At 40.2% G+C, this 25,070-nt stretch overlaps 1 protein-coding gene across 1 annotated transcript in view; it reads left to right on the top strand.

Moving 5' to 3' along the window:
• The first annotated feature begins 8,861 nt into the window (after positions 1–8,861).
• LOC101558397 (solute carrier family 22 member 10) overlaps positions 8,862–25,070 on the top strand; it is a 35,865-nt gene continuing 19,656 nt past the window's right edge. Inside the window, exons 1-2 of the mRNA XM_004621498.2 lie at positions 8,862–9,285; positions 11,434–11,537. Coding sequence (XP_004621555.2) covers positions 8,884–9,285; positions 11,434–11,537 — 506 coding nt within the window. The 5' untranslated portion in view covers positions 8,862–8,883. The remainder of the gene's footprint in view (positions 9,286–11,433; positions 11,538–25,070) is intronic.

The raw sequence follows: 25,070 nt of genomic DNA, 5'->3' as shown, positions 1-25,070 counted from the left end.
TCCCTTTCCTCTGCCTCATTGTTTGCATATATGAAGGCCATGGATTTTTGGGTATTGATTTTGTAGCCTGCAACTTTACTGTATAAGTCTATTGTTTCTAAGAGTTTCTTAGTAGAGGTTTTAGGCTTCTCTAGATATAGTATCATGTCGTCTGCAAATAGTGAGAGTTTGATTTCTTCCCTTCCTATCTGGATGCCCTTAATCTCTTTTTCTTGTCTAATAGCTATCGCAAGTACTTCCAGTACTATATTGAAGAGGAGTGGTGAGAGTGGGCATCCTTGTCTTGTGCCTGATCTCAGAGGAAAGGCCCTCAGATGAGATTTTGTCCTTGACTTAATCTCCTAGAACTTCCCCTGAAGGAGTGGCTTTACCTCTGTTTGTTGTTAGGACCATGCTCAACCCAACCTCTGTGCACCCTCACCCTTCACGATTTCTATATAACTATGTTGTAAAAGGGAAAGAAAAATAATGACAGTGTAATAGGGGGAGAGGAGAAATAACTATGTTATAGGGGGGAATAGATCAAATTGTGCTGGGGGGAAAAAATAACTCCGCTGTGAGAGAGAGGTGCAGGAGAATGAAGTTGTAAGAGAGCAGGAGAAGAGAGAAATAAGCAGTCACTGACTACCAACCACCCTGGGACCCTGTTCTTCCGTCCCCGCATAACCCCAACCTCCATTCACCCGTCACCGTGGGCGGGCCAGGGGACGGTTCTCGGCCACCAAACACTCGCATCCTGCACGCCCACGCTCTTTGAACTCATAGTAAAATTCCCTCCAGTTTCAGCCAGGTGCAAGTTTATCTTCTAACAATTTTTTTTTTGCTTTTGTTAAAATTCAGGAAGGATCAACAAGGATTTTGACAAGAATTCTAGTACCGAAGCAGATTCCAAAAGGCAGTTTTGAAAGTTGATCCTTTCATTTGATTTCATTAGATCTCTGGCCAGTGACACCTTTGAAAAATCAAGAGATGGATTAAAAAAATCTTAAAGGACTCCACAGCATTTGACAAGAGTTCAATTGTGTCCTGAAAAATTTCCACATGAATATTATCACCCAATATTTCAGAACCTCTGTGTCAAGATTAGGAAAAGTCCCAGGCAAAGAACTGGTGTCTTAGATTCTAAAGCACTCCAAACCCTTTGTTCTGAAAACTGATGAGCTCCCAGGACTTGACTAGAATGTGAGGGATTCACACGCAGGACACTGACCACGTCTCACTCTTGTGCCAGGAGACTCTGCATGGGAAGCTGCCACCAATATGTGACGACCTCCTGGACATACCACAGATAAGGACAGAAATATAACCAGAGGTATTTTCTCTCTCTCTCCTCACCCCCACAGGGCAGTCTATTTGCTTTCTACTCCCTTATTTATTTATTAATTTTACTCCCTTATTTATTTTACTCCCTTATTTAATTAAGGCATAGTCACCTTGATAGTCATACATTTTGCTCTTTTTTATTTTATTTTTTATTGAATCACTGAGATACAGTTACAAAGTTTTCATATTTGATCCACCACCAAACCCCCGCATACCCCCCTCCCACTCCCCCATCTGCCTGTGTGGCAGGCATTTTTCACTTTACTCTTCCCTTACTTTGATTACATTCAATTTTCAACAAGGATCTCACTATCATTATTTGGAGGTTTTCCTCCAGCAGGCAGACATGTTGGATGGCAATAAAAGATTGTATGTTTTCATTTTTTGCTCACCAGAACGCCCGGATTCTTCTCCTCATACATTTTGCTCTTAAGGACATGATTTTATCCCTTTTTAAATAGCAGAGTAGTATCCCATAGAGTATATGTACCACAGCTTCTTAATTCAGTTTTCTGTTGATTGGTATTTAGGTTGATTCCATGTTGTACCATGGATAATGTGTCTATAAACACAAATGTGCAGATATAATTTGAATCGATGTTTTTTCAAATCTTTTGGATCCATGTCTAATAATGGTATTACTAGATCGCCTAAAATTTCCAATTTACTTTTCATGGTTGTTTTTTGTTTTGTTTTGTCTTCGGGGCCACACCCTGCCATGCTCAGGCTCTGCCCTCAGGGATCTCTTCTGGCAGGGCTTGGGGGGACCACATGGGATGCCAGGCTTGAACCCAGGTCAGCTGCATGCAAGGCAGGCGCCCTACGAACTGTACTATCACTCTAGGCTCCCAATTTACATGGGCCTTTTTTTTTGTTTGCTTGCTTGTTTAAGTTGAATCACCGTGAGATACAGAGCTAAAAGTTGTTTATCACTGGGTTTCAATCATACAATGTTTCATCACCCATTCCTTCACCAGTGGAAACTTCCCACCACCACCAATGTCCCCAGTTTCCTTCCTGCCCCTCCTCCACCGATTCTTCTTCTTCTTTCCTTTTGGGCATTCTGGTTTGCTACACAAGTACTGAAAAGTTATCATGTATATCCTTCCAACACTCAGTTTTTGTTCAGAGTGATCATTTCCAATTATCATTGTCATAGTGGTCCCTTCTCTATCCAAGCTGCTCCCTCCCCACAACTACTTGTGGCAAGCTTCCAACCGTGGACCATTCTTCCTGGCCCTTGTTTCTACTGTCCTTGGATCCTTATACCATATTTCATATAGGCTGCACTAATTTTACATTTCCAACCACAGCCATCTCCTGTGGGTTTTATTTTCTTTCTCTGGATGTTGATTGTTTCTTCCAAAGCCTATTCTATAGAACAAGCTATGGAAAATGGGCTAGTAACTGTAGTCATATTCTTACTCTTTAGAGGTGATGCAGAATCAAAGATTAACTTTGTGCTGCCCACTCTCACATAGAAATGTACAGAGATAATTAAAATTGTGGGATTGGACCTAATGTGATTGTCTTAACATGGGTTATGTATTCTTCTCTTGATCTGCTGAACAAAATCTGTTACTAAAAGGATTTATAGGAAAGAAATTTGAGTCCATTCAGACCATAGCCATTAAAATTCCAGTTTAAAGTAAATTATTTTCCCTAAAGAAGACTTTGTAATTGTCACTTGGGATTTACATTCTTCTACCCCATAAGAAATCATTTACTATTCTAGTTAATTCAAGACATGAAGAGGACTTTAGATCATTTTATGTTCAACTCCCTAAGAGACTTGTTGTAGGACCTTAGATTATTTTATGTTCAACTCCCTAAGAGACTTGTTGTAGGACCTTAGATTATTTTATGTTCAACTCCCTAAGAGATTTCTCTCTACATTTTCTTCACTGTTATGTGCAAATAATAATCATATGATCTAAAATATGCTGGGGCTAGAGAACTAGATTCATAGGTAAGACTCTTACCTTGCATGTGACAGTACAGGTTCAATGGCTGCTACACATGGTCCCCTGAGTCTTCCAGGAGTGATTCTGAGCACAGAGCCAGGGGTAATCCCTGAGCACCATCTGTGTCCCCAAACCAAAAAACTTTTTAAAATACTTTATGTGTATGATGCTCAGTTGTGGGCTATAATTTTCTATTGCAAAGATGGGAAATTTTGATTCTCCTAAGGGTAGGTTCAGTTATTTCAAAAAATTGAAAAGCAGGTCAGAAGTTAACATAAATCATCCAACAAAGTATGTTCATTGAAGGACTATTTAAAATAGCCAGAATCTGGAAAAAAAAAACAGAATGCCTGAGAACAGATGACTGGTTATAGAAACTTTGGTGTATCTACACAATGGAATACTATGCATCTGTTAGAAAAGATGAAATCATGAAATTTTCATACAAGTGGATAGCCATGGAGAATATCATGAATGAGTGAAATGAGTCAGAAAGAGAGAGACAGACATAGAATGACTGCACTCATTTGTGGAGTATAAAATAACAAACATAAATTGAGACTGACACCCAAGGACAGTAGATACATGAGCCAGGAAGACTGCTCCATAGTTGGAAGCCTGCCTCATGAGTGGGGGTGGGGGGGAGGAAAGCAGTTGGAATAGAGAAGGGATCACTAAGAAAATGAGAGTTGGAGGAATCGGAAGGGGTGGGAGATATGTGCTGAAAGCAGATAAAGGACCAAACATGATAACCTCTCAGTATCTGCATTGCAAACCATAATGCCCAAAAATAGAGAAAGAGTATAGGGAATATTGTCTGCCATGGAGGCAGTGGGAGGGTGGGAAAGGGGGAGTATCCTGGGGATATTGGCGGTGGGGAATGTGCACTGGTGGAGGGATAAGCACAGCAAGAACAAAGTGTTGTGTAAAGACAGGAAGATGAAACACTAAAATTTCAAGCTCTTCCCCTTGACAATACCACAGCAATGGACTCATCCACATAGAATGCCCCACGGGGGAACAGTTAGGGAGAAAACTTATAAAACCAACACTGCTAAGAAAAGCAGGGTGCTTCCCCGTTCTGGATAAGGACTCTCAGCTCTCTCCCGTTGGAAAAGCCCGTATTCCCTCTTGAAAGAGAAAGCATAATCTCTAAATAAAATTGTTTTCACTGCACAAAGTATTTCAGATTAAAAATAAATTTGAAGAAGATAAAGGAAATTGCAAGAATTTAAAAACAGAGTGAGACAATGTTGTGTTATTCCAAAGAAAATAGGCACACACTCTGTTGGATATTAACCCTAAGTCTTTTAGGCTTCATCAGTGAATTGACCCTTTCCTTCCTCCGAGAGAAGCTTATAGAGCTCTTGTGAATACCCTGAACTTACCTTTAAACTGTCCTTTGTGTTTTACTTCTCATTGTCAAAATTCTCCAAGTCAGTCTTGGCTACTTATAAGTCAAAACTTTCTGGCAACTCTGTTTTTGTTATTAATTTTGGCTTTTTGGGTCACACCCAACGATACACAGGGGTCACTCCTGGCTTTGCACTCAGGAATTATTCCTGGCAATGTTCAGGGGACCGTATGGGATGCTGGGAATCAAACCCGGGTCGGCCATGTGCGAGGCAAACGCCCTACCCGCTGAGCTATCGCTCCAGCTCCCTTTCTGGTAACTCTGGACCTTGTATTTTATTGAATTACCTGCTTTCCTACTTCCCCTATAGCCTTTACATATTTTACTATAGAGCAATTTTCTTTGCCTAAATACAGAAAGTGCTATGCTGATTAGTGCTATGCTCCTAATAGTCAATTAGGAGTTGATTGACTCTGAAATATATCTATTCCTTAGCATCCTTCATAACTACTTGACTCCATTGCCATAGTTCCTAACACCCCTCGAAGAGAGGTTCCACCATGGGACTGGGATGGACCAGGAGCGAGTGACAAAGCTATCCTCGCATCAAAATGGGGCAGTCTGTAAAGCATAAAAAGCACTTTCTTGATGCAAGCGTTAGGATTTAAGAGACAGGACCCCCAAGAGGAAGGACAAGTTCATCCTGCCTGAGGATCTCGTCTGGGATTTAAGGTAGAAGCTCAGAAGCCTTTTCTTGAAACCCAGAAAACTAAGCTTTGGAACCTTATCTCTTACTGTGTTTATCCAAATAACTGCAAGTACTAATAAAGAAACTTAATTGTTTAATAACATCATCATCATCATCATCATTCCGTTGATCGTCGAATTTCTCAAGCGGTCTCAGTAACGTCTCCATTCGTCCTAGCCCTGAGATTTTAGAAGCCTCTCTCCACTCATGCCTCCCAACAATGCCGCATTGGAGGTTCTTTCAGGATCAGGGGAATGAGACCCAACTTGTTATTGTTTTTGACATATGAATACTCCACGGGGAGCTTGCAAGGCTCTCTCATGTGGGCAGGAAACTCTCAGTAACTTGCCAGTTTCTCCTAGGGGGAGAAGTAGGCTATAAGATGTCAGTTCCTGGAGCTTGGTTTTTTTTTTAATTTTTAAAAAAATTTTGAAATTTTATTGAATCACTGTGAGATAGTTACAAGCTTTCATATTTAGGTTACAATCTCACAATGATCAAACACCCATCCCTCCACAGTGCACATTCCCCACCACCAATATTGGTTTTAAGTCTCTGGATGTTGGCCGTTGATGGGATTACAGGGCACCGGGGGCAATCCCTGGGTGTGCCCGCCAAACTACTGGAAAGTGGGAAATCTGGGCGGAGGAGGCCCAGTGCTGATCAGAGCAGACTTGGAGGTCTCAGCCCTGGGTCCCACACACCTGGGTTCCTCTGCTGGTACTTTCATGCATGAGGCTTGTCCGAACATGTGAAGAGGTCCCTTGAGCATGGCTATGTTTAATATGTGCAACTAAAAGATTCTGTCCCTTTCCATTTACTTTGCCATATTAAATCTTTGCCATATCCACCGTTTGATCTACTCCAGAAAAAGAGGTGGAGTCCTTTGCTCTAGCTATATTCCAATAGCCAAAACACTAAAGCTATGCCATATTAATAGAATTGCACCACAGTAAATTACACGCTGCTCACACTTATATTTCCTGTCTTTGGTGAAGGCAAGTAGAGAAGGAAGAGAGCAATCCTCCATATAATCTCTCAGCAAATTCCAGGGAATCTAACTATAAAGACTCACCCCCAGCACAGCAAGAGCACTAGAAAACCAATGGTAAAAACACATAGACGCCCACCAAGTTCAATAAGCATAAATAGTATCACCAAAGGCACAATCAACACCAACCATCTCAGTAAGTCCTCAGACAATAAATTTAGTGGCACCATAATGAAGTAGGGGGAAGTATTAGCAAAGTTAGTCAGCAAAGCACAAGAATGTTTGAGTCAAAGTGGAAAAACTATCACAATAAGAAATGACAGAAATTAAGAGCATGATGGGCAATATTTTAAAACTCAATTAAAAACTATGAGCAGCAGAATAACAGCAGCTGAGTAAAATATAAAAGAGCTTCAAGATGAGAAGGAGGAAACCACTAGGAAACAACAGAAGGTATAAAATAGTCTGAAAAGAAATGAACAGCATCCCAGAGAACCATTGGATGAGTTCAAGAGGAACAACACAAGAATCATCGATCAAGGTAGCATATTGTATTTGTCAGCAAGGCAGTCACTAGCTGGTTCTGTGACTAGACAAGTATATATATATATATATATATATATACATACATATATGTATATATATATTTAAGTCTACAATTGCTCCTGGTTTGCTATTAGACCAGGATACAGGATTTCAGGTTGGGAGATTCAGCTATTACCCACAGTGGGATAGACATAGAGCTTGTGTGTCATACCATGGTTGGTTGGAGCACTGTCTGGTCTTCCTATTATGGAATGCAATCTACAGTTTACAGTTATGAAGAGTCAGTAAACAAAATAGCTATGTTTGGCAATTGGACACAGCCATTTGACATGCTGCAGAGTATGATTATTGTCTGGGGTCCATGACAGAGTGGCACCCTAAACTCTGAGGCATCCCAGGGTCCCTATTCAGCATCACTGGTTATGTGAGGCCAGAGACATAACACTTAAATAGAACTCTGAGTTGGGGCTGGAGAGTTAGTACACTGAGTAGGGCATATGGCTGAACCACGTTTGATCCTAGCAGCCCATATGGTCCCCCCAATCCCTGCCATAAGTAATCCCTGAGCACAGAACCAGGAGTAAGCCCTGAGCACCACCTTTTGTGGCCCAAAAGCAAGCAAATTAAAAGAAATCTGGTTTATTCTTCGCCCAACTGGAGCTTATACTCATCATTCAAGTACTAATAAACCTTATGTGTGAGTACTACTTTCTTCCTTCAGAATCTAAACTTTAAGGAATTAAGTTATTTGGGTTAATAGTATTATTTAAAGTAAAGCATAAATTCAGCAAAAATTAATAATCACACCCCATTCAAATGTGTTCCAGTGGAATATATAGGTTAGATATATCAGTTCTTTTTAATTTACAATTAAACATTAAAAAAATGCTTTTATGCAGATGTTGGTCAAGTTAAAGGTCTATTTAAAAAATGGTGGTAATTAATCAGAGAGAGAGAACAAAAGGGAATTCCCTGCCATAGTGGCAGGGTGGGGTGGGGGGAGACGGGACTGGGGAGGGGGGGAGGGATGTTGGGTTTACTGGTGGTGGAGAATGGGCACTGGTGAAGGGATGGGTTATCGAACTTTGTATGGGGGAAACATGAGCACAAAGATGTATGGATCTGTAACTGTACCCTCACGATGACTCTCTAATTAAAAATAAACTAATAAAAAAATAAAATAAAATAAAATAAAAATAAAAAATAAAAATAATAAAATAATAAAAAATTTAAAATGGTGGTAACGATGTAGCTTATGTAGAAATGTTTTCTAAATCACTGTGGGATCTGTTCATGTAATCATAGATTGGAAAGTGTGTGTGTGTGTGTGTGTGTGTGTGTGTGTGTGTGTGTGTACGTGCACGCAGGGAGGGGGGAGGAATCTATGGGGAAATGCTCGAGATAAAACAAGATGAGATAAGTGGAGAAGGCAAGAGTTGAACTCAACAAAATCTTGGTCATTTATCACATGAATCTTGAACTTTTATTAAATCCTTTGAATTGCTGGGAAAAAGCTTTCATAAAAGTATCATAATGCATCATATTACATTTTTTTTTAATTGACTGAAGATTGTCACAGGATTTTCTTCTTAGTTAATCAAGAGTTAGAGATTCAAGGCTCAAGTTCACCTAAAGTCAATCTCAACTATTTAACAAAAATCACTGAACTCAAACAACATAGAGTCAACCAAGTAAATATTTAAACATAGACATTTCTCCAATAAATGATTTTCTCTATGAGAGTACTAAAGCAATTACTAAATAATGCTTCTTGATTCTGAAAGGATTGGGAAACCACTTACATTTCTTGCTCCAGTAGTGAGATCTTGATTTGACTTGTGTTAAATCACACAGATTTAATGTGAAGTCACATTTTAATGAAAGGATACTTGCAGCCATTGAGTTTATTCTCATAAAGGCCTCGTGCATACTCCTAAGGATCAGCTGTTCACACACAATGGCTTTTGAGGAACTCCTAAATCAAGTTGGCAACTTCGGTAAATTTTATATCTGTCAGACAGCTGTAGCTGTTTTAATATTTATGACAATTTCCCCTCAGTTCGTGTTAGAGAACTTCACTGCAGCCACCCCGGAGCACCGCTGTTGGGTCCACATCATCGACAATGACACTCTCTCTATTAACAACACCGCGGTCCTCAATCAAGATGCCCTCCTAAGAATCTCCATTCCACTGGACTCCAACCTGAAACCAGAGAAGTGTCGTCGTTTTGTCCACCCCCAGTGGCATCTCCTTCATTTCAATGAGACCTTTCTCAACATGAGTGAGCCAGACACAGAGCCTTGTTTGGACGGCTGGGTGTATGACCGAAACAGCTTCCCCTCAACCATTGTGACTGAGGTAAGAGACCCCACTTACCTCTAAATGTTCTGATGGTTTAGCGTAACATAAACTAAGCAGGGTTCAAATCTTCACTTACTAGATAGATATTTTAGTTCCTTTTTCATTTCAGCAAATGGTGGTTACTTAACATTTTAAGTTCCAAGCACTTGCTTTGAATTTGAGACCAATTTAGTTAGCTAACCACATATGAATTCTTCTATCAAAGGGTTTCAAGTCAATTGAGAAGACATGATTGCACAATTACCTACTTGATATTAGGTATATTATTTTCAGAATAATTTAACTAGCTGTACTAATTGAAAATTTATCCAGGCCCATGCTATTTTTTTAAAGAAGCATGTCAATGTATTTTTCTATGATAATGAAGCGTAGACAATAATACTTGAAAAAGATGAAAAATTTTATTCTTGTTTTTTCAGTCACACACGGCGATGCTCAGGGGTTACTCCTGACTGCATCTCAGGAATTACTCCTGGCAGTGCTCAGGGGACCATATGGGATGCTGGGAATCAAACCTGGGTTGGCCGCGTGCAAGGCAAACGCCCTACCCACTGTGCTATTGCTCCAGCCCCAAAGATGAAAAATTTTTTAATTTTTTTAATTTTATTGATTCACCATGAGATAGTTACAAGCTTTCATGTTTGGGTTACAATCTCACAATGATCAAACACCCATCCCTCCACCAGTGCACATTCCCCACCACCAATATCCCAGGTATACCCCCCTTTCCCACCCTCCCCCTGCCTCTATGGCAGACAACATTCTCCATATTCTCTACTTTGGGGCATTAGAGCTTGCAACACAGACACTGAGAGGTCATCATGTTTGGTCCGTTATCTAATTTCAGCACACATCTCCCATCCCAACTGGTTCCTCCAGCCATCATTTTCTTAGTGATCCCTTCTCTATTCCATCTGCCTTCTCCCCTCCACTCATGAAGCAGTCTTCCAGCTATAGGGCAATCCTCCTGGCCTTTGTATCTACTGTCCTTGGGTGTCAGCCTCATGTGATGTTATTTTATGCTCCACAAATGAGTGCAGTCCCTCTATGTTTGTCCCTCTCTTTCTGACTCATTTTACTTAGCATGATACTCTCCATGTTTATCCATTTATAAGCAAATTTCATCACTTCATCTCTCCTAACATCTGCATAGTATTCCATTGTGTAGATGTACCAGTTTCCTTACCCAGTCATCTGTTTTAGGGCACTCGGGTTGTTTACAGATTTTTGGCTATTGTGAACAGTGCTGCAATGAATATATAGGTACAGATGTTATTTCTACTGTGCTTTTTTGCATCCTCAGGATATAGTCCCAGAAGTGGTATTGCAGGGTCATATGGAAGCTCAATTTCTAGTTATTGAAGGACTGTCCATATTGTTTTCCAGAAAGGCTGGACCAGTAGGCATTCCCACCAATAGTGAAGGAGTGTCCCTTTTTCTCCACATCCATGCCAGCACTGGTTGCTTTTGTTCTTTTGAATGTGTGCCAGTCTCTGTGGTGTGAAATGATATCTCATTGTTGTTTTGATTTGCATCTCCCTGATGACTAGGGATGTAGAGCATTTTTTCATGTGCCTTTTGGTCATTTGTATTTATTTTTTGAGGAAACTTCTGTTCATTTCTTCTCCCCATCTTTTGATGGGGTTGGAGGTTTTTTCTTATACAATTATACTAGTGTCTTGTATATCCTTGATATTAATCCCTTATTAGATGGGTATTGGGTAAATATTCTTTCCCATTCTGTGGGCTCTTTCTGTATTTTGGCCACTGTTTCTTTTGAAGTGCAGAAAGTTCTTAGTTTGATGTAGTCCCATTTATTTATGTTTGCTTCCACTTGCATGGTTAGTGCTGTTTCAAAGATGAAAATTTTTAACGTGCCTCAAAGATTAAGAATCACATTGATCTATGAAGTCCTAACTTGACATATATTTTCCTAAGAAAACTTAGAAAACTTAGTTGAAAATTAATTTCTTGAGAAAACCATCCTTATGCTGAGACTAGAAGAATATTAGCTAGTAAATGTAGTAAAGGATGCCAGGGAATATTTTCACTAAGGAATGAGTAAATATTTCACTAGAATGAGTAAATATTGCACTAGTATAGCCTGCTAAGAAAGCCCTCAGTCCTGTCTTTCTTCTTTTCCAGTGGAACCTAATATGTGGTAATAAAGCAAAGAAACAAATGGCTCAATTCTTATATTTGATGGGAATGCTCATTGGAAGCGTCATCATTTGTCCTCTTTCAGATAGGTGAGTGTCTCCAGACCACTATGTGCCCTTACTCTATGGTGTTTTATCAGCTTGGTCAGTTCTTCCACAGAGAAGTTTTTAGTGATTCCAGTGTGCCATTTACACCATTGTAAGTGGCTGTGGTTCCCAGGGAGCTAAAGATGGGAATGGAGAGTTAGAGTCAGGGTGATGAACGCCTGTGCCAGACATAGAAATGACATCTCCATAAGCTCTGGGGGATTTCAGTACAATATTTAGAGAGTATGCCTAAATACTTTATTTAGGAAGGAGAGGATAGGCATCCTGCCACAACATAGTAGACACTCCCAGACAGAGTTCAGCCTATTTGAATACATAGACAAGGTGCACCACTGTAGGCTGTATAAAGGTTTAGTCCCAAGGATCAGAATAGAAACCATAAGCCTAATTGGCTCTGCCAAGGAGGATACCCAGAACAACCCAATTCTGAACTCCTTGATTTCGATGGTCCAACTTAAGACTCCCATGTATGCAGTTAAACTTTCCTTTGTTTGAAGGTAGAGTACAAGACCAGGGAAAGGGCTGGAGTGATAGCACAGTGGGTAGCGCATTTGCCTTACATGCGGCCGACCTGGGTTCGATTCCCAGCATCCCATATGGTACCTGAGCACCTCCAGGGGTAATTCCTGAATGCAGAGCCAGGAGTAACCCCTGTGCATCGCCAGGTGTGACAGCCCCCCCCCCAAAAAAAAAGACCAGGGAAACACTGTAACTCCACCTTCTGAGGATTCAGGGCATGTGCAGGACCCTAGGTTTACTCTGTGACCTCAGGCCAGAAAGGGTCATGAATATACTTTTCTATAAAATTTAGTGATCATTGGAAATGATCACTCTAGATAAGAATTACATGCTGAAAGTAGGTAAAGGAACAAACATGATAACCTCTCAGTACCAGTACTACAAATCATAATGCCCAAAAGGAGAGAGAGAGAGAAAGAGAGAGAGAGAGAGAGAGAGAGAGAGAAAGAAAGAAGAAAAGTATCTGCCACAGAAGCGGGATATGGAGGGTGGAGGGGATGATAGAAGGAAAACTGGGGACACTGGTGTGGGAAATGAACACTGGTGGAGGGATGGGTGTTGGAACATTGTATGACTGAAACCCAACTATGGACAGCTTTGTAACTGTACTGTGGTGATTCAACAAAAAAAAATGAAACTGAGAACACCAAAGTAGTGAGGAAGTAGATGGACTGGGGGTGACTGAGAGGCATATGTGGGAGTTCTTGGGGTCTTAGGTGGTGGTGATGCAAGGTAACTGCAAATACCAAGACCATAAATGCCAGCATATTATAAACAGATAACCTTAACTATAATAACTTTAAAGCTAAGATACATAGGAAGGTAGTCGCTGAAGCTGCATTAAGAAATAATATTAAATAATAGCTCTACTTGGTGATCTATACTGTGGATAAAGAAAGTCTTTATCTGCCAAATAGGTCTGTAAAAATTGTAAAGATTGTCTGATCCTTCAAATGCAGAGACACAAATAATACTAGATCATGAAGAATCAAGTAAACATGATATCTCCAAAGGAAACAAAGCCCCAAGGACTGAAGTTCTTGAGAAAGAATTAAAAACAATGCGGCACTGCCCATCTCTACTCAGGAAGCCAAGGGTTCACTCCCCATGAGAGTATAAGCCAATCAAAATATTCAACGTGAGGGTGCTTCTGAGAGCCTGTGGGACTGAGAATTTCCAAAACCGGGACCCCAGTGGTGCTCAAGGGCGATTAGGATCACACCTTGTGAACCTTGTGGTATATGGAGGCTGTCAGGACCACACCCAGTGGTACCTAAGTGAGAAAGAATCAGCTCTTTTCTAACATTTTTTTATAGATTGATTGGTTCTGTGATTTATGGTACTGTTAACGACAACTTCCTATGGACATAACTCCAATACCATACCCATCACAGTGTACCCACCTCTCTTCCACAAGGTCCCAAGTGCTCCTCTCATACAGCTCCCCCTACCCCCTATACGCACACTAACTCAGTTTCGGGGAATCCGTTCTCTCATTGTGTTGCCATTGCCCTTCATTGCTTCCATGCTGAGTACCGTTAAGTCTCATATATGAGATAATCATTCTGTATCTGTCTCTTTCCTTATGATTGACTTCACTTGGCATTATATCCTTTAGTTCCATCCATGTCATAACAAATTGTATGATTTTTTTATTCTTAAAGCTGCATAACATTCCATTGTGTATATATACCACAATTTCTTGATCTGTTCTCCATAGTTGGGCATATGGTTTGTGTAGAAGAAACATCTCAGAGAAACTCTGTGAACTGCAAGAGATCACAAACAGTTCAGTTAAAAAAAAATAAAAACAGGGAACAATAAATGACCAAAAGTTTAACTTAAAAAAAAGTTTAACTTAAAAAAAAACCTAAACACTAAAAACTATTCAGAAAAGATATTTGCATGCCTATGTTAATTGCAGCACTATTAACAGTAGCCAAAATATGGACATACTCAAAAACAAATGACTAGATAAAGAAACTATGGTACATATACACAATGGAATACTACTCAGCTTTAAGAAAAGATGAAATCATGCTCCTTGCTGCTACATGGATGGATCTGGAGAATAATCTGTTAAGTGAATCAAGTCAGAAGAATGGGTCAGACACAGAATTATCTCTTCCATATGTGAGATATAAATAAAGAAAGAGAGAGAGAAAGATAGAAAGAGAAAGAGAAAAAGAAAGAGAGAAAGGGAAAGAGAAAAAAGAAAGAACAGAAACAGACAGGATTATCTTTATTTTTTAAAATGGTTGCAGGGATTTTTTTTTATTTTTTTAATTAGTGAGTCACCATGAGGGTACAGTAACAGATTTACACATTCCCATACTTGTGTTTCCCTCATACAATGTTCGAGCACCCCTCCCTCTACCAGTGTCCATTTTCCACCACCAGTGAACCCAGTATCCCTCCCACCTCCCAATCTCATCCCTCCTCTCCCCCCACCATGCCCGCCTCTGTGGCAGGGCATTCCCTTTTGTTCTCTCTCTCTCCTTTTGGGTGTTGTGGTCTGTAATAGGGGTATTGAGTGGCCATCATGTTCAATCTATAGTCTACTTTCAGCACACATCTTCCCTCCCAAGCAGGTCCTCCAACCTGAGTTTACTTGATGTTCCCTTCTCTATCTGAATTGCCTTTTCCCCCAGCATGTGAGGCCAGCTTCCAAGCCATGGAGCAAACCTCCTGGTACTTATTTCTACTATTCTTAGGTGTTAGTCTCCTACTTTGTTATTTTATATTCCACAGATGAGCGCAATATTTCTATGTCTGTCCCTCTCTTTCTGACTCATTTCACTTAGCATGATACTTTCCATGTTGATCCACTTATATGCAAAATTCATGACTTCATCTTTTCTAACAGCTGTATAGTATTCTATTGTGTAGATGTACCAAAGTTCCTTTAACCAGTCATCTGTTCTCGGGCACTCGGGTTTTTTCCAGGTTCTGGCTATTGTAAACAGTGCTGCAATGAACATATAAGTGCAAATGTCATTTCGACTATACTTTTTTGCTTCTCCAGGATATATTCCCGGAAGTGGTATTGCTGGGTCAAATGGGAGCTCAATTTCTAATTTTTTGAGAAGTGTTCATATTGTTTTCCAGAAGGGCTGAACAAGTCGGCATTCCCACCAGCAGTGTAGAAGGGTCCCTTCCTCCCCACATCCCCTCCAACAGCGGTTGCTTTTGTTCTTTTGGATATGTGCCATTCAACAGAGCAGTATCTTGAACTCTTATGAGACCTGTCAATTCTATTCAAGATGATTCGAGTGAATAACTTATAGACGGACAACAGGCAGATCGGGTGATAGTTGCCAATGTCATGGATGTCTCCCTTCTTGTACAACAGGATGGTCCCGCTGGTTTTCCATTGGGGCGGAACTTTGCATTCAGACAGGCAGCGTGTGAAGAGCCGAGCCAGTGTATTGACGAGTACTGGCAGCTGATTCTTCAGGTGTCTGGGTCTGATCTTGTCTGAACCAGGTGCTGTATGCATCTTTACCAACGAAATGACATATCGGATTTCAGAAGGGAGAACGCTGGGAATTTGGTATGTGGGCAGGTGAACATGGCTCTCAAAGAGATCTGAGTAGAAGTCATGGATAACCTTTTCCATCGCCCTTCTGGAAGATGTAATAGATCCATCAGGACGTCGGAGGGCAGTCATTTTGGTCTTATAGTTGGTGAAGGACAGGTGGGCGTTGCGAATACTTTTTCTGGCTTCCGCCACATCAGTCAATACTGCTGCTCTTTTCTCTTTGAGGTCTTCCTTTATCGCTTCTTTGCACAGCTTTGTGAGCTCAGACGTTAGCTTGTGATTGCCTGAGGCTCACGCAAGACCACGTTGGCAGATGAGCTCGAGAGTTTCCGAAGACAGGCGAACTTTTGTGGCTTTCTCTCTGTTTGCATTCCTCGCACAATCATGGAGGTGTTGAGTCAGTCAATCATATTCCTTGTTGATGTTGTCAACAATAGCATCTTCCCATATTGCTGCAGTAGAGCTAAAGAGCTCCCAGTTGGTGGTCGTTATGGGAGATCTCTTCTTAAACTTTGTAGCCCTTTCTCCTCACTCCGTGAAGTAGAATTTCACATGAAGGAGACAGTGGTCTGACCCTGTTTGAAATTTGGGGACAACAGCGACATCGATCAAGCAAAATCGTCAACTGAATATGATGTGATCAATTTCGTTGTGGAACAATTACAAATAAATTGCCATAATTTAATTATAGATCATTTGAAAGAAGCAAAAAAAAAAGTGATATGTTACACAGCCGGGGGTTCCTAAAAGACCGTAATTAGATTTTACAACAGAAAGTTTGCAGGCCAGCAGGGAGTGGGAAGATATATTCAAAATATTGAAATTTTTTAAATCTGTCAACAAGAATACTTTATCTGGAAAAACTGTCCTCGCATAAAGAGAAATAAAGTCTTCATGGAATGAGAATGAAAAGAATTCATCACCAATAGATCCTCCCTACAATAAGTACTAATGTTAATTCTTCTAGTTGAAAAGAAAAAGATACCAACCAACATGAAAACATATATCTCACTGCTAACAGTAAACAAAAAGAATATTATACTACTGTACAAAAAAATTTTCAATTCTCCTGTACAAATAAAAAGGCAAAATTAGAAACTAGGCCATGGAAGTAATACACAAAGAGCTAAAATTTTATATAAGCTACTGAATTATGTGTGAAAAATGTTGAACTTGAGCCTGTGATTTTAGTTGTATAAACTTAAAATGGGCTGGAGTGATAGTACAGCGGGTAGGGCATTTGCCTTGCACGTGGTCGACCCAGGTTCGATTCCTCCACCCCTCTCGAGAGCCCGGAAAGCTACTGAGAATATTCCACCCACATGGTAGAACCTGGCAAGCTACTCGTGGTATATTTAATATGCCAAAAACAGTAACAACAAGTCTCACAATGGAGACTTTACTGGTGCTCACTCGAGCAAATCGATGAACAATGGGACAACAGTGCTACAGTGCTAAATTTAAAACAGACTGCCTAACTATAAAATATTATGTGTAAGCCCATGGTATCCCCCAAAATGTTACAGTAGATACATAAAAATAAAATAGTGAAATCACAATACCACAGAAATAATCAAATCACAAAGAAACACTATAATAGTAATGAAAGCAAAAGGAACTACAAAACACATACAAAAGAATTATTAGCCAGAGAGAAAGTATAGGGGTTGGGTAAGGCTCTTGCCTTGCGTGTAGCCATCCTGGACATGAAGGGTCTCTTGAGTACAGCCAGGAGTGACTCAGAGCACAACATGGGAAAAACTCCCTGAGCACCGTCGGGGTGTACCACAACCCTCCCCAAAAGAATGGATAGAAGAGCAATACTAAGTTCTTACCTAATAATACTCTAAATATAAGTGTATTAAAATTTCTAATCAATAGTTACAGAGTAGTGGAACTGATATATAACCAGATCAAAATTTATGTTGTGTAGAAGAGATTTAATCCCATTAATAGCCAAGATCCAGTGACTATAAAACAAAGCTCCCAGAAGAGAGCAACGATGCAGAATCTCCTATATCTCCTATATCTTCTACCCCTTATGGTCTAACCCACTGATATACCTAAAGCAGCAAACATGTGTTTGGTTTTAACATACTTGCCTATATTCTCTTATATACATTCTCCGTCCCTCTCAGAGAGCCCAGCAAGCTACCGAGAGTATCCCACCCACACAGCAGAGTCTGGCCAGCTCACTATGTGTGAAAAATGTTGAACTTGAGCCTGTGATTTTAGTTGTATAAACTTAAAATGGGCTGGAGTGATAGTACAGCGGGTAGGGCATTTGCCTTGGCATATTCGATATGCAAAAACAGTAACAATAACGGCTCTCATTCCCCTGACCCTGAAAGAGCCTCCAATATGGCACTGTTGGGAAGGACAAGTAGGGAAAGGCTGCTAAAATCTCAGGGCTGGGACAAATGGAGACGTTACTGGCTCCCACTAGAGCAAATCGATGAACAAAGGGATAACAGTGCTGACAGTGACAGTGATGATAATAGAAGAGATTATATACTGAAAGAAGATGTAGAGAAAAGTATTTCATACTGAGGCCAGAGCAATAGAACGGATAAGGTGCTTGTCTTTCATTCAGCCGAGATTTGTTTAATCCCTAGCACCGGATATGGTCCCCCAGCACTGCCAGGAGTGATTTCTCAGTGCAGAGCCAGGAGTAAGCCCTGACCATAACCAAATGATGCTCTTGGTGGTGTTTTGGATATAGCACCAAAACCGAATATATATATGCATACATACATAAATATATACATATAAATATATATTCCATACTTATAGTAACTCAAGGAAGAATTGATTGTCCTGGTATAGCTGCTCTTCTATCAAATGATGTAGACTTTTAATCAAAGGTCAAATAGCATTTTATAGTGAGAAAAGGGTCATCAACAAGATGATATGTACCTCACACGAGTGAGAATGGCCTACTTCAACAAGTCTGGAAACAACCTGTGTTGGTGGGGATATCTCAGGATTAAGGAACTCATTCACTATTGGTGGGACTGTTGATTAGTACAGTCTCTATGAAACATATCTGGCCTGTCAAAAAGTTAAAAATTGAACTTTCAAATTATGCATAAGTTACACTCATTGTCACCTCTCCAAAGAACACAATGAAATAAATTAATGAAGATACACGGACACCTATGCTCATTGCAATGCTATTTAGGTAATTAAGATCTGGAAACACTCTAAGGTCCCTATAACAGATGAGTAAATAAATCAATCTTGGAATATATACAAAACTGAATGCAACTCAGTCATTAGTAAAGAAATATTGCAATAATACAATCAGAGGGCATCATGCTAAGTGATAAGGACAAATACAAGATAAAGGAAGGAAATATAAAATGGTCAATGGACCCACATCCGAAAGAACAAAAGCAACTGGTGTTGGCACGGATGTGGGGAGATAGGGACTCTCCTTCACTGCTGGTGGAAATGTGACTGGTTCAGCCCTTTTGGAAACAGCATGGACACTTCTCAAAAAATTAGAAATTGAGCTTCCATTTGATCCAGCAATACCACTTCTGGGAATGTATCCCAGAGAGGCAAAAAAAGTAAGTATAGTCAAAATGACATCTGCACTTGTATGTTCATTGCAGCACTGTTTACAATAGCCAGAATCTGGGAAAAAACCCAAGTTCCAGAGAACAGATGACTGGTTAAAGAAACTTTGGTGCATCTACACAATGGAATACTATGCAGCTGTTAGAAAGGATGAAGTCATAAAATTTGCATATAAGTGGATCAACATGGAAAGTATCATGTTACGTAAAATGAGTCAGAAAGAGAGGGACAGACATAGAAAGATTGCACTCATCTGTGGAATATAAAGTAACAGAGAGGGAGACTAACACCCAAGAGTAGTAGAGATAAGGACCAGGAGGTCTGCCCCACAGCTTGGAAAGTAGCCTCACATGCTGGGGTAAAAGGCAGCTGAGATAGAGAAGGGAACACCAAGTAGAGGATGTTGGGAGGACCCATTCGGGTTGAAATATGCCGAAAGTAGACTATAGACCAAACAGGATGGCCATTCAATACCTCTATTGCAAACTACAACACCCCAAAGGGGGGGGGGGAGAGAGAGAGAGAGAGAGAGAGAGAGAGAGAGAGAGAGAGGGAGGGAGAGAGGGAGGGAGAGAGAGAGAGAGAGAGAGAGAGAGAGAGAGAGAGAGCAAAAGGGAATGCCCTGCCACAGATGCGGGGCAAGGAGGGTGGTAGGGTGGGAGTGGTGGGAGGCATACTAGGATCATTAATGGTGGAGAATGGGCACTGGTGGAGGGATGGACACTTGATCATTATATGACTAAAATGTAACAACAAAAGTTTGTAAGTCTGTAGCTGTACCTCACAGTGATCCATAAAAAAAAAAGGAAAGGAAAGGAAAGGAAAGGAAAGGAAAGGAAAGGAAAGGAAAGGAAAGGAAAGGAAAGGAAAGGAAAGGAAAGGAAAGGAAAGGAAAGGAAAGGAAAGGAAAGGAAAGGAAAGGAAAAAAGAAAAAAGAAAAGAAAAGAAAGGAAAGGAAAGGAAAGGAAAGGAAAGGAAAGGAAAGGAAAGGAAAGGAAAGGAAAGGAAAGGAAAGGAAAGGAAAGGAAAGGAAAGGAAAAAAGAAAAAAGAAAAGAAAAGAAAGGAAAGGAAAAGAAAAAAGAAAAGAAAAGAAAAGAAAAGGAAAGAAAAGAAAAGAAAAGAAAAGAAAAGAAAAGAAAAGAAAAGAAAAGAAAAGAAAAGAAAAGAAAAGAAAAGAAAAGAAAAGAAAAGAAAAGAAAAGAAAATGGCCAATGGAAACAAATGCTGAGAGTCTTCTTACAGAACTGAGTCTGCCAAACAGAATCGTTGTGAGAAAGTCTTTAGAGAATGGTGGAGGAACGTTGCCATTCTGCTGGTGTGTGTAGTGACATATTATGTCTGAAACAGTAATAGTAATGCTAGGACTGGAGCGATAGCACAGCGGTTGGGCATTTGCCTTTCACGTGGTCTACCCGAGTTCGATTCCTCCACCCCTCTCGGAGAGCCCGGAAAGCTACCGAGAGTATCGAGCCCACACGGCAGAGCCTGGCAAGCTACCCATGTGTATTGGATATGCCAAAAACAGTAACAATAAGTATCTCAATCAGAGACGTTACTGGTGCCCGCTTGAACAAATCGATGAGCAACGGGATGACAGTGACTGTAAATCATAATATCTTAGTAAAAATAAAGTTGAATAAAAGTATACACAAGTATAAATATATATGGCTCAGTATCAAGGCACTATAAATCTAGAGAAAAAGATCTAGAGAGAAGATAGCAAGGCAATGATACAGACTTTTTTTTAATTTTTATTAGTGAATCACCGTGAGGTTCAGTTACAAACTTATGAACGTTTCATGTTTGCATTTGGTTTATATACCTCCACCAGTGCCCATTCTCCTTCACCAATGTTCCCAATATTCCCCCCACCACCCCCACCCCAACCCCCACCACCCCACCCTGCCTCTACGGCAGGGAATTCCCTTTTGTTCTCTCTCCTGTTGGGTGTTGTAATTTGCAATAGAGGTAGTAGAAATGACATCTGCATTTATATGTTCACTGCAGCACTGTTTACAATAGCCAAAATCTGGAAAAAAACAGAGTGCCCCAAAATAGATGACTGGTTAAAGAAACTTTGGTACATCTACACAGTGGAATACTATGTAGCTGTTAGAAAAGATGAAGTCATGAAATTTGCATATAAGTGAATCAACATGAAAAGTATCATGTTGAATGAAATGAGTCAGAAAGAAAGAGCTTGCACTCATATGTGGAATATAAAGTAGCAGAATGGGACACTTACACCCAAGAGTAGTAGAGATAAGAACCAGGAGGTCTGCCCCACAGCTTGGAAACTGGCCTCATATGCTGGGGGAAAAGGCAGCAGAGATAGAGAAGGGAACACGTAGTAGAGAATGTTGGGAGGACCCACTTGGGTTGAAAGCTGCGTACCAAAAGTAGACTATAGACCGAACATAATGGCCACTCAATACCTCTATTACAAAGAGACTTTAGTGCTAAACTTCCTATAATAGATAGGCCATCCAGACAACAAATTAATCAGGAAAGATTGAACTATAACACCATCATAGACCAAATAGACCTACCAGTCACCTGCATATTATTCCACTCAACAGACATAGCATATACTTTCTTCATGAGCATTCAAAGAATATTATCCAAGATAGATATACTTGTTAAGTAACAAAACAAAACCTAAGAAACTTAAGATTACAATTATTTCGGAGGGCTGGAGAGAGAGTACTACAGGTAGAGAGCTTGCCTTGCACACAACCAGTCTGGGTTCGATCCCTGGAATCCCATATGATCTCCCAAGCAACACCAGGAGTAATTTCTGAGTGAAGAGACAAGAGAATCACTGGGTGTGACCCCAAAACAATAAATAAATAAATAATGGTTTTGAGTCTCTTCAGACCACCATGAAATCAACAGGAAAATAAAATCAATATTCGTGAGAGGAACACCTGAGATACTTCATAATAAGCAGCAAACAATAAGTCTTCATTCACTTTAAGAACACCCAAGTATCATAATTCCGACTAAATTAATAATAAAAACCACAAGAGCAAGATAAGAAAACAAAGCAGGTCTTGAAGTGATAGTACAACAGGTCGGGTATTTGTTTTCCATGTGGCCTACCTGGCCGTTCCATCTGACCCCTGAGCCTGCTAGGAGTGATCCCTAAGTGCAAAACCAAGGGTTAGCTCTGAGCACCACTGCATATGGCCCAAACCCCACCCCACAAAAAGGGAAAGGGAAAAAAAAGTATTCATAAAGGAAGAATGCATACATGAGATATATACATGCGTTCACATATATACATATATATGCATACATAAATGAATGCTATTCAGTTATAAGAAGATAAATTCTATTTACAAGAAAATAATATGGCATTTTACTTAATGTCAGACAGAGAAAGACAAATTGCAAGAGCTAAAGCCATAAAACTTCCTTCTCTTGGTTTTGGGGCTCCAGCTTACTCCTGGCTCTGGATCAGTCTTGGCAGGGTCTTGGGGACCCTATGGGATGCTGAGGGTTGAATGCATGTCAGCTGCACAAGGCAATGGCCCTACTCCTCGCTGGACTATCTCACAAGCCCCTATTCTTTTTGTCTTATCTCTCTCTCTCTCTCTCTCTCTCTCTCTCTCTCTCTCTGTTTTTCACTGTTTGAGCCAGCTGTTCTCTGTGCTTACTCCTACATCTGTGCCTATCTGGCATTTGTTCTTGTCCCTGTAACAAATTTCCTTTGAACATGGAGCTACAGTACCCTCCAAAACATAGCAGTTACATCCAAGTTGCATAAAACGCCAAGATTTTATCTCTTTTTGTGATACCTTTTTGTATATGTATTTAGCAACAAATTCTTTTTTCAAATTTTTTAAATTAAGTCACAGTGATATACACAGTGATATACACAGTGATATATACATTTTTGTGTAAACACAAAAAAAAAGGGGGGGCACAGCAGGGCTCTATCTCTCCCACCGCCCACATTCAGTGGTCTCATGCCGCTTCCCCCACCCCAGGGAGGCCAATGACGATGGGCAGGCAAAGGAAGGAATGAGGGCCAGGCTGGTTGGTCTCAGTTGCAGTTTATTCCATTCCCATCTCCATTCTCCTCTGATTCTCCTCCTGCTTCTTCCTCCCCCTGCTACTTCATTCTCCTTCTCCTCTGGATCTGGATCTCCATCTGGCTTCTCTGGATCTGGCCCACTAGCCCACTGTTACAGCCTAGTTAAATCCCCCAGCATGAGGGGTTGGGGCTTACACATAGGTGTGGTCACAATCAATAGGGGTAAAGTTCTTTCCCTCAGGGGATGCTGCTTCTAGGACAGAGTCTCTTTCAGCAGGACGATCCACCCAAGAGCAGAATCCCATGAGTGTATTTCTCCTCTCCTTGTCCAACTAACATATATGCATTCATAATATTAATCATTTTGTATGGACATAGTAAGAGATGCATTAAGCTTATAGAATTGCTCTCCTGGGGCCATCTCGATCTCAGACTACAGTGCTCAGGCCAGATTAGTCTTTCCTATCCCTACCAGGGTCCTAATCTCATCGTTGTTTTTGGATCATGACAGCATTTGTCCATACTCAAGCTCGTAACTTATAGTTAAGAATCGTGGTGCTTTCGCCTGGCCCATATCGATGCCAGGGTAGCTCACAGTTTGCCCTGGGTCCCTTCAGTCCCTCCTCAGGACTCTGCTTTTGGGGTGCAAGGAACTAAGGGCAACTGAGGCTTAAGTCAAGAAAGCAGATGCCCGGGATTAAATAATATTCAAAGCCAATTAAATCCCAAGTTACAAAAGCATATTAACAACTGTCTTTCTTTGTCCATACAAAAAGGACATTGCTTTAAAGCAAACTATTCAAAAGACACAAAGAGAGGAGAAAGGCAATATTAACTTACAAGTTCAGTGTCCTAGAAAGTCTGACCTTACAAATTAACAGAGTCTGATTAAAGGGAAAGCTGATTAACTGGTTGGGGAAGAAAGCATAGAGAAGAAGTTATAGACAAACAAAGGAATGAGAGTGACTAGGGAGCACTGTGATGCATGTGACCCAATAACCCTAAGCTCCTTGTGGCAAGAGGGAATGGACAACCCAATGATATCCTACACACAGTTATAAAGTTGTTCATGATTGGGTTTTAGTCATATAATATTCCAACACCCATCTCTTCACCCGTGTACACCCATGGTCCCAGTTTCCCTCCCACCACCTCCTCACCCCCACACCACAGCACCTGCCTCTATGGCAGACACTTTTATTCTCCCATCAACAAATTCCTAAAAAATAAAACCAAAATCAACAAAAGAAAAACAGTTAAATTGAACTTTATCAAAATGAGAAACATTTGTGCATTGAAAGATGTTATCCAGAAAGTAAGATCACCTATATGGATGAACATTTAGTAAATCATATATGTGATAAAGGTTTAATGTCCAGAATATATAAAGAGCTCATAAACTTAATGACAAAGTTATTGCCCAAGTAAAAATTGGTTAAGGACCAAGATACATATTTTTCAAAAGAAGAAGACCTATAAACACATAAAAAGATCCTCATGATCAATCGTTAGGAAAACTCAATTTAAAACTATTTATGAAATCAAACCCACCTACTAGGATAGTTATAACAAAAATAAAAATTAAAAAATTGAGGTAATAAAGAACATTTGGAGAAATTAAAACCATTATATGGTTGTGATGAGATAAAAATGAAGTGACAGTTTCTCCAAAATTAAAATAAAAACTTTCACATGAATAGCAATTACCCCCAAAATTGAAGTTAACATTCATTATAGCATTGCATAAACCAAAGGTTAAAAAAAAGCCAAGTATCAATAAATAGTTTATTGGGTAAACCAAACTAGTTAGTTTGTGTAATGGAATATTGTTGA

Source organism: Sorex araneus, chromosome 6, assembly GCF_027595985.1.
Source record: "Sorex araneus isolate mSorAra2 chromosome 6, mSorAra2.pri, whole genome shotgun sequence".
NCBI classification, from domain to species: domain Eukaryota; kingdom Metazoa; phylum Chordata; class Mammalia; order Eulipotyphla; family Soricidae; genus Sorex; species Sorex araneus.
This window is presented reverse-complemented; position numbering and strand designations above follow the sequence as displayed.